This window comes from Ahaetulla prasina, chromosome 8, assembly GCF_028640845.1.
Source record: "Ahaetulla prasina isolate Xishuangbanna chromosome 8, ASM2864084v1, whole genome shotgun sequence".
Lineage (NCBI taxonomy): Eukaryota > Metazoa > Chordata > Lepidosauria > Squamata > Colubridae > Ahaetulla > Ahaetulla prasina.
In genome coordinates this window covers 12,748,923-12,759,888 of record NC_080546.1, presented here as the reverse complement: position 1 = coordinate 12,759,888, position 10,966 = coordinate 12,748,923, and the positions used below count along the sequence as shown (strand labels likewise).

Here is a 10,966-nt window from a genome sequence, read left to right as displayed (position 1 = left end):
AAGGTGCTTTTTCAAGAGGCAACTGGACTTTCTGGTTTTTTTCTTTGAAGAGGTTCTGCTTCGCTCAGAGCCGAAGAGGCTTCTTGGATGAGAAGCGAAACGTCTTCAAAGGAAAACCAGTTGCCTCTTGAAAAAGCACCTTTGGGTTAACTTTCAGTAAAATTATCTATTGGGAAAAAAAAATACTCTGGAAGATATCAACCTGAAGAAATTATGGATGTGTAACTTCATGAAGTTATTAGTCCATGTAAAAATACTCTCCCCTTTTGAATCAACTCAATTCCTGACTGTCTACGTAGATTCTCAGCCCTCCAGGTTAACGGTCTCCAACTTGGCAACTTTAAGACTTGTGGACTTCTGGCTGAGGAATTCTGGGAGTTGAAGTCCACAAGTCTTGAAGTCCACAAGTTGCCTAGGTTGGAGACCCCTGCTCCAGGTCATGGTTGTCCCAAAGGTGCTTTTTCAAAAGGCAAAACATCCAAGAAATGTTTTCCAAGGATGACTGCCAGGAAAATAAATCCTTCCACTCTCCACCATTTAGTCAGAACTGAAGAAGCTTCCTGGATGAGAAGCGAAACGTCTTCAAGGAAGAACAAGTCCAGTTGCCTTTTGAAAAAGCACCTTTGGCTTGGCAATATCATGGAGGTGACTATGTGGTTGTTTTGACAACATAGGGAAATTATTGAGACAAGATGTGTCTTTTATCTTCTCGGTTTAACTTACAGCCCTGGGTATTTCCAGCAGTGTCCAGTACAATACTCATCAACTCCGGCCCTCTTTAGCTACTTGAGTGTCAGCCATGGGTGACAAATGTTGCAACGTAGGTGGATACTACAAGTAAGAACACCCCTAAAGTTTCTCGGATGTTTAGACTTAGGAGAAATATACAAATGCCCGCCAAACAGGCCACAAATGTTGCTTTCTGCTAAAAGTGGATGAAATCCCATATAAAACCACCCCTAACATACTAAATAGATCATGGCAGCTTTTCCAGACACAAGGTGAGACCTTAAGCACTGGTGTCCTCAAAGAAGACAGCATCAATGTATAAATTGCAGGTAAGAGTGGGTAGTCCTCGGCTTATGCCCACAACTGAGCCCAAAATTTAAGCAAGACATCTGTTAAGTGACCTTTGTCCCATACCTTTCTCGTCACCGTTGTTAAGCGAATCACTGCAGTTGCTAAGTTAGTAACACGGCCTTTTAAGTGAATCCGGCTTCCCCACTGACTTTGCTTGTCAGAAGGTCGCAAAAGGGGATCACAGGACCCCCGCATATGACACTGCGACCGTCACAACTATGAGTCCGTGGCCAAGCATCTGAATTCGGATCACATGACCACGGGGATGCTGCAACGATCATAAGTGTGAAACATGGTCATAAGTCGCTTTTTTTTTCAGTGCCAGTTACTAAACGAACGGTTATAAGTCGAGGACTACCTGTATTGTCCTTGTAACTTCACATCAGACCATTCCATCCTGATCAATTTATTACATTTTTCTTTCTTTCTTTCTCACCAGAGTCCCACAGTTCTGAGTTCTTAAAACGTTTAGATCACCAGATGAATGCGTTGAGCAAATCCACCGATAATCGTATTTGAGGTATTTTCAAACATGTTCTTAAAAGTGCAGGGGGAAAAAAAGGGGCGATGAGACAGACAAACACACACATGCAGAGAACATGACATGAGCCATCGTCTTCACCTCTTCCCCCCCCCAAATTTACAACACACACACACACACAAAAGTACAGAAATAAAGCAATTAAAAATCCAAGTAGATGTAATAAAAATAGAGAGAGAATAGACTTGACGTATGAGGTAATCTTTCGCATCTCGGAAAAGTTATTATTATTTTTTTTACACACACAGCAGTTCAGCCATTTCAAGCCAGCAGAAGACAATCCGTGGTCAAACGACGGGAAAGCAGAAAGAGAGAGATGGGATGGAAAATTAAGGCTTCCTTTCTGAATTTATCTGAATTCCTTTGGTGCTTTTCCTCCTCGGCACAGCTGAAGGACCCCATGTCGTTTTTAACCCTCACCCCCAAAGCGGCTCAACTTGTAAGTTAGGCCTCAAATGAGTTCCATGAATAAAGTTGAAGGGTATCTCAGATCACACGGTCTGCCTTTTCTGCACCGTGTCGCTGCTAGGAGGCAGTTCCTGAGTAAAAGGCGATTGTTTCTTCCTTGGAGAATTAACGAAGAATTGCTAGCCAAAGCGAAACTTGAGTCTGTACTTAACCGGCTTCTTCGGAGGAGCTTTGGGTTTGGCTGGAAGAACCGCCGGTGGCCTTTTCTTCTCAGGGACAGCCACCGTGAAAGAAAGTTCGGGGGGTTCGGTTTGTTTGAACCGTGGAAGGAAATGAGTGGAGACATGCTGGGGTTTTACTCGCGGGCTGCACCCACGTTTGGCTTTCCCCCTCTTGTTCAAAGCCACGTACCACTCCCTCCCGGTTTTCACGGTCCTGTGGACTGCTGAGGAATAAGTGTTGTAGCTGTTTTCTTGAAACCGCTCCCTGAACTTGCAGTCGTCGGTAAATTTGGCCTGAAAAAAGAAAAAAGAAAAAAGCAGGAATCAACAGAAAGGAAATTGGTTTGCAATTGCATTAAAACTCATTACAGGTCCTCTTACTTCCTTTCATCTAATATTTAGTGCAATGGTGGAATTCGATTGTTTTTTTACTACCGGTTCTGTGGGCGTGGCTTGGTGGGCGTGGCAGGGAAGGATAATGCTAAATCTCCATTCCCATCCCATTCCAGGGGAAGGATACTGCAAAATCCCCATTCCCACCCTACTCCTGGGGGAAGGATATTGAAAAATCCCCATTCCCTCCCCACTCTGGGGCCAGCCAGAGGTGGTATTTGCTGGTTCTCCAAACTACTCAAAATTTCCGCTACCGGTTCTCCAGAACCTGTCAGAACCTGCTGGATTTCACCCCTGATTTAGTGGCAGTTCCAAAGCATTACCTTAGCTGCTGAACTCAAACAACCAAACCTAATATCTTCTTTTTTCTTTCTCTTTTGCTTTGTAAAACTAAAAAAAACAAAAATAGGTATAGGTAGACCTCGCCTTACAACTGTTTATTTACGGAGTGTTTGAAATTACAACAGCACTAAAAAAAAGTGGCTTACGACTGTTTTTTACATTTATGACCATTGCAGCATCCCATGATCACGCGATCAAAATATGGGTTACTTGGCAACTGACTCATATTTATAATTTTAAATAATTTTAATATGTATGTAAGTACAGTGGTGCCGACTGTCCAGTTGGTGAATCCAGAAAAAGAAACCCCTAGGAATTATTTTGCCAAGAGTATAAAGCAGTGGTAGTCAACCTGGTCCCTACCGCCCACTAGTGGGCATTCCAGCTTTCATGGTGGGCGATAGGAGTTTTGTCCAATACTGAAGCAACTTTCCTTTTTTTTAATTTAATCGATTTTTTAAAAAACTTTCATAGCATTATTTAAAAACATTTTCATTAGGTTTTCATAAAATTCCCCATGACAATTTAAATTTCTGAAAATATACTCTTTGTATCGTCTGCGAATAAGTTTAGTTCACGTTACCTAAGTGAAACTAAATGGCGCTACAGTGCGACCGTAAACAAAAGAGCCTCGTCCCAGAATAGCTCGCGCATCTCCCCCCAAACTGGTGGGAGGTTAGAAAATTTTACTACTAACAGAGATACAAAAGTGGGCGGTAGGTATAAAAAGGTTGACTACCCCTGGTATAAAGCTTTCCTGAATAAACCATATTGGCACAGAAGAAGCGAAACTGGATTTTCCCGCACAAAAGCAAGCATAACCACCTACAGTCCATTATGTCCACCAATCACTCCTGTTATGTTATGTTATGGGAACCAGCCGGCCAAGCTGGGACATCTGCTCAAGGTGTCCTTGAGGGGGGAGCAATGTCTCACGGGAAGCGACGATGCTTGGTTGCCATCCCCCCCACCCTTGCTTTCCATTCCACACACACCCCTTTTCTTTGTCAAGCTGCAAGCGAAGTGGGATATAGATGAAAATGCGAGTCAGTCTTGACAAATGGATTATGGTAATGAGTTAATAAAAGAACTAACTGTCATTAATGAAACCATTGATAAGAATGAAAAATCCTATTTCTGCAAGCAGACCGTAAGCTAAGAGACATGGGAGATGCTTGACGATTGGTTTTTAAGTATCTTATTATGGGTAGGTCCTCTACCTATCATTGACATCTTGATATGACCACCGTATTGTGCTTCGCATGGGGCCATCCTTAAAAATGGTCAGATCTGCGTAGTAAAGAGGTTCAGTAGTTCTGTTCATAACAACGTTTTTCCCTGAAAATAAGACCCAACTGGAAAATAAGCCCTAGCATGATTTTTCAGGTTACTCATAATATAAGCCCTACTCCAAAACTAAGCCTCAGTTAAGATCATCAGCCAGATGCAGCCAGAAATCCAGCAGGTTCTGACAGGTTCTGGAGAACCGGTAGTGGAAATTTTGAGCAGTTCAGAGAACCAGCAGGTAGGCCGCTCGTGGCTCCCATATAACACCACTCCTGAGCAAGCTGCACTGGCTACCTGTGGTCTTCCGGGTGCACTTCAAGGTGCTGGTTATCACCTTTAAAGCGCTCCATGGCTTAGGACTGGGTTACTTATGGGACCGCCTACTGCCACCGTTTGCCTCCCACCGACCCGTGCGCTCTCACAGGGAGGGACTCCTCAGGGTGCCGTCAGCCAAACAATGTCGGCTGGCGGCCCCCAGGGGAAGGGCCTTCTCTGTGGGGGCTCCTACCCTATGGAACGAACTTCCCCCGGGACTTCGACAACTTCCTGACCTTCGGACCTTCCATCGCGAGCTGAAGACGTACCTATTTTTTCACGCAGGACTGGCATAGAATTTTTTAGAATTTTATTATTGGGTTTTAAATTTTAAATGGTTTTATGGTTTTAAATGTATTTTAAATTGGGGCCAATTTGAATAAGTTTTTTAATTATTGTTTTACTTGTATTGTATTCATTTATTGTTGTTTTTATCTGGCTGTGAACCGCCCTGAGTCCTTCGGGAGAAGGGCGGTATAAAAATTAAATTATTATTATTATTATTATTATTATTATTATTATTATTATTATTATTATTATTATTATTATTATTATTATTATTATTATTATTATTATTACTACCTCTGGCTGGCCCCAGAGTGGGTTCTGTGGGCATGGCTTGGTAGGCATGGTGTGACCCACTCCAGGGGAAGGTTACTGCAAAATCCCCATTCCCTCCCTACTCCTGGGGGAAGGATATTGCAAAATCTCCATTCCCACCCCACTCTTGGGCCAGCCAGGTATTTGCCGGTTCTCTGAACTGCTCAAAATTTCTGGTACCAGTTCTCCAGAACCTGTCAGAACTGGCTAGATTTCATCCCTGGATCCAGCATGCAGGGCCGTCCTGGAAACTCAAGGGACTGTCCCACATCACTTTGGCCCGGTCTACCCAATGCGAAGAGGAAACATGCCAGCGTTTTGGGGAGTGGTGTCAAGCTGGCCACACCCACCAAGTCGGTCATGCCCCGTGAGCGGTGTCAAGATGGCCATGCCCGCCCGGTGGGCCACACCCACTCAGTCGGCTATGCCCACCCGGCCCCCTGAGGTCAACCACAGCCCTGAAATTTAGTTTGAAATCCCTGTTGGAAACAATAATACAAGCTGTTCATTTGGGTAATCGACGCCCTTGACTGATCAATTTTCCATATCAACCTGGCTTTCATCTCTCCCTGCATTATTTCACTGGAGAGAAAAAGAAACAACGGTTTTGAGGAAGCGCTTCCAAATGTTTCATTTGGTATCTTTCCCCACGACAGCCGGTTTGCTGGTTGTCGAAGAAGGCCAACTCTGCTATTTTTCCCTCCCTTCCAAGAAGATGGGAGCTACGGATCTACGAACAACAGAGAGGATCTGAAAGATGATCTGTTTTGCCGGGTCATGAATTCCTCTCGCTGACTTGATCCATGTCTAAATCTGAGGAGAGAATTTCACGTGATTGACTCCCAAAGGTCTTAAGTTTGTTTTTGGAAAGGAAACCGCGTCTCCCGTCTATCAACAGGCCGTACTCAATTTGTGTGAATGGGAAAGGAGACTCAGGTCAAAGGTCTACTCATTACGATACGGAAGAGGGGGAAATCGTGGTGAGAGAAACTGTCAACAAAACAGGTTCTCTTTCTCCTCCCGGTTTATCGTGGAGGAAGATCTTCTGGCAAACTTTTCCTGCCCCTTTTTTCCTTAGGGACTCCGATTTTTATTTATTTATTTATTTTGATAGAGTAAGGATTGTCTAAGCCGGGGTGTCACACACGATTTCATTGGAAGCTGCATCAGGGTTGTGTTTGAAATCAGAGGGAGGATGGCCAAGGTGGCCGTGGCCAGCTCAACGTCTCTCATGTTGGGGGCAACTGTGGTGGCCAAGTGCTAAGGCAGGACTTCCCTCAGACCCTCCCTCACTCTCCTTATAATCTTCCTTCCTTCCTTCCTTCCTTCCTTCCTTCCTTCCTTCCTTCCTTCCTTCCTTCCTTCCTTCCTTCCTTCCTTCCTTCCTTCCCTTCTATTCCCTTCCCTTCCTTTTCTTTTTCCTTCCCTCTTTCCTTCTTTTTCTTTTCCTTCCCTGTTCTCTTCCCATCTTTTCTTCTTTTTGTCTTTCCTCTTTCCCTTTCTCCTTTCCTGTCCCTTCTTGCATGCTCAAATGCAAAAGGGGAAACGTTTCTCCTTTTGTTTTGCTAGCCCTCTGCCAGCGAGGGGCCATGCAGAGTGCCCCCCCAAGCTCTGTTTTTGCTGGCAGAGGCACCATGGGCCGGTCCTTTCCTGTTTTCAGGGTGGCCCTGTGGGCCAGATCTAAGCACCCCATGGGCCAGATGTGGCCCGCGGGCCTTGAGTTTGACACCCCTGGTCTAAGAGATCTCCACCATAGCCCACCTAGTCTTCTCAGAAACTTGCATTAACTCACAGCTTCAGCCCTCCGGGGGTTATGTTAGTTTTTCTCTTAACTATTTCCTAAGGCTGCCAGCCCTTGAAAACAAAGAGTACAGCTTTTGCTTCCTCCATCAGCAAATGAATGGACTGAGATGACCTTTCTCTCGGTGGGAACTGGAGAAAAAAAGATTGAGTTGCAGAGTTGCGAACTCAGCTTGGCAACGGAAGTGCATTGTCAGAAGATAAAATGAAGAATGCTTTTGGAAGCCGAAAAAGGAGGAGGAAGGCTGATCCTTCCATCTTGCAGACTTGCAAGAAACACACATTACCTAACGATAAGGGATCTCCAGCAATAAATCAGAAATGGCTTCTGAGCCTCCTTTTAAAATCTTGCTGTGTGTGTTGCACCTTTATTAGATGTTCCTTTTCTTCCGTGTTGTGTCATTTCGGTAAATCATAGCAAGGGAGAGAACCTGACCATCCTTGGCTGATCTTCAGAAAGCTATGCAGGGTTGGATCTGGTTAGCCCGGGAAAAAAGATCACGAAGAAATCCTATGATTGTAGAATTGAAAGATTTCATGCAAGGGTGTCAAATTCAATTTCATTGAGGGCCGCATCAGGGTTGTGTTTGACACAACCTTTGACCTTGGGTGGGTGGGTGGCCTCGCCCCTCATGGGCGTGGCCAGTGGGGGCAGGGCCAGCTTGACATCACTCGTGTCGGGGGCGCCGGTGGTGCAAACGGGCTGCCAATCTCCACGTGCGGCCCTCCTGAGCTCCGTTTTTGTTGGCAGAGGGTTGCAGGAGGCCATCCCAGCCAAAAACGGAGATTGGGAGCTCGTTTTCACTGGCAGAGGCACCGTGCAGTGGTGAAATCTAAATTTCTTTCCTATCGGTTCTGTGGGTGTGGCTTGGTGGGGGGGTCATTTGACTGGGTGGGCGTGGCTCTGTGACTGGGGGATCAAAAGACATAAACTCACTAACAATGTCCTGCTGGAGCAGGGTTGGACTAGATGACCTCCAGGTCCCTTCCAGCCCTGGATTATCCTCTGAAGCTGCGTCTACTGCCAGGTTTGTAGTCCTTCCTTCCTCTCTTTTTCCCTCCCTCCCTCCCTCCCTCCCTCTTTCTTTCTTTTTTCTTTCTCTCTCTCTCTCTCTCTCTCTCTCTCTTTCTCTCTCTCTCAAAAGAACCCCCCCCCATTATTTGCCTAGCAGGCTTCAGCTTTTTTACTTTTTAAAAAATGCTTTTAAAAGTAAAAAAAAAAAAGAAGCTCTGACAATCGTGTGGCTCAGCTGGGAATGTGGGAGGGGGGCAGGAATTTTTGCTACCGGTTCTCTAAACCACCCACCGCCATTGCTACCAGATCGGCCGATCCGGTCCGAACCGGGAGCATTTCACCCCTTGTACCGTGGGCTAGTTCTTCGCTGTTTCCAGGGTGGCCCCGCGAGCCAGATCTAAGCACCCCACAGACCGGATCCGGCCCCCGGGCTGTGACTTTGACACCCCTGATGCAATGGTATGTGGGAACGATCTTGGCAGACGAGAAGAAGAGAGGCTGCCTAGGGAATGATCAGATAACAGCAGGGTGAACCTGCAACCACAAAAGGGGTACAGTAAGAAACTCAAAAAACAAAAACTTTTCTAACTTATCAGGCTGTTAAAAAGAGATGGCGGGAGATTGGTACTTTCAGAGTTGCAAGATTCTATTCGTGTAGTTTACAATAAAGTAGAATTAGCTCGGATGCTCATGCCTGCCTGGTCTACTTGGGAAAGTTTACAATAAGGGAATCAACATTACATCCTGGAAGAAAGCAGTGAGGAATTAATTTTTTTTCTCCCTGTAGGATTTTAGGTCACTTCAATCTGTCAGCTCCCAGCAGACATACAACTCCCTAATATTGAATTACTGTCTGGTTTGGAAGCATTACTTCTTCAAAAAGGAAGGTGGTGGAGAGAACGGTGAGGACAGCAGAAAAAAATTATTCGTAGTTTACGTCCTTCTATCCAGGACATGGCATGTAAAAGATGTGCATGATTGTCTTGGACCCATCCTCTTCACCAGAGGTCTCCAACCTTGTCAACTTTAAGACTTATGGACTTCAGCTCCCAGAATTCCCCAGCCAGCAAAGCTGGCTGAGGAATTCTGGGAGTTGGAGTCCACAAGTCTTAAAGTTGCTAAGGTTTGAGACCCCTGCTCTTCACAACCTGTTCTCCTTGTTACCTTCTGGGAAGAGGCTTCATGGTACCCAAAGCAAAACATCCAGATTCAGCCACAGTTTTGTTCCTTATAGTATCAACCAAGGGTCCTCTGGTGGCTCAACGGACTAAGTCTGTCTGTTATTAACACAGCTGCTTGCAATTACTGCAAGTTCAAGGCCCACCAGGCCCAAGGTTGACTCAGCCTTCCATCCTTTATAAGGTAGGTAAAATGAGGACCCAGATTGTTGGGGGCAATAAAGTTGACTTTGTATATAATATACAAATGGATGAAGACTATTGCTTAACACAATGTAAGCCGCCCTGAGTCTTCGGTGAAGGGTGGGATATAAATTCAAATAAAAAAAAAAGGGGGTGAAATTCAATTTTTTTTTTACTAATGATTCTGTGGCTTGGTGGGTGTAGTGTGGCTTGGTGGGCATGGTTTGGTGGGTATGGCAGGGGAAGGATACTGCAAAATCCCCATTCTCACCTCACTCTGGGGCCAGCCAGAGGTGGTATTTGCCAGTTCTCCGAACTGCTCAAAATTTCCGCTACCGATTCTCCAGAACCTGTCAGAACCTGCTGAATTTCACCCCTGGTATCAACCTTGTGAACTCTCAAGTTTCCTCCTTCCGCTACACATTCAAAATGGACAGCGATTAATATATTATATTATATCTTTCTAGACAAAACTTCCAGAAAACCACATTACTGGAATTTTTCTAATGTGATTCTACTCTGGTGAACCACCCTTCCAAAATGAATAAAGGCTGCGTCCAATCCCAGCCGACATCTGCTAGAAAGGTCATGCCTTCCCTCTAATCTTCGTCTCGCCATTTGTACTACAACACAAAAGAGGGAAGAGTAGCGGTGTGAACTTATCTACAGCTACTGAAGCAAGACCTATGTTTTCAGCCAAGATCTGTGTCAAACAGAAAAGCAGTTCCTTTGTCTCCTGGGACATTAATTTTGCTCAGCTGCCTTTTGCCATCAGCAAAGAAAGAATCGCACAGTAGAAAAAGCCTCAGTAAATTTTACTTTTAAAAAAAAACAAAAAAACACAAAAAGCTCCAGACATCAGCATCTAAACCAGATCCTTCCTTACCAACAGTTAGACCAGTTAAGTTTATTGTCTCAAAAGTGCTTTTTTTCCCCCCAAGAGTCAACTGGACTTTCTGGACTTTCCCAAGAGTCAACTGGACATTTCGCTTCTCATCCGACAAGCTTCTTCAACTTTGAGTTTTTAGAGAGTCGTTGAGGCACTTGGAAGTTTTATCTGTGTCCTCAGGGTCACCTGAGTGGTGCAAATTGGTGTGGAGCCTTCTTGGAACTGTTGAAAGGCGCCACACCAATCTACGCCACTCAGGTGACCCTGAGGACACAGATAAACCTCCAGGTGACCTTAACGACCCGCTAAAAGGATGCAAATGACCAGCTGTCTTCAAGGAGTATAAAGCTTTCCATTCCCCACCATCTAATCAGAGCATTTTTGAGGCCAGGCGCATGCGCCGAAGGAGCACACATGAATAAAGCTCACGCGTGGAAGGCTGGGTGCATGTGCAGAGGGCACGTGTATGCACGAAGCGTGCGCATGGCAAACCGGTGGTAAAAATATGTGAAACCCACCACCGGTGATGGGTGAGCGCATGTACACAGCCGCACATCCCCACTTGCGTGAACTGCCCACCACTCATGTAAACGGAGCTGCGTGTGCATGCATGCTTGCCTGCGGTTCACACGGAACCACCGTCCCCTCTCCCTCTCCCAGCTGGTCCGCAAAACATTTGGGGAACTCTAATTTAAACTATAAGGACACGGTGGC

At 45.4% G+C, this 10,966-nt stretch overlaps 1 protein-coding gene across 1 annotated transcript in view; it reads right to left on the bottom strand.

The window, feature by feature from the left end:
• Positions 1-1,824: 1,824 nt before the first annotated feature.
• Positions 1,825-10,966, bottom strand: part of FGF5 (fibroblast growth factor 5) — a 34,118-nt gene continuing 24,976 nt past the window's right edge. Inside the window, exon 3 of the mRNA XM_058192835.1 lies at positions 1,825-2,544. Coding sequence (XP_058048818.1) covers positions 2,209-2,544 — 336 coding nt within the window. The 3' untranslated portion in view covers positions 1,825-2,208. The remainder of the gene's footprint in view (positions 2,545-10,966) is intronic.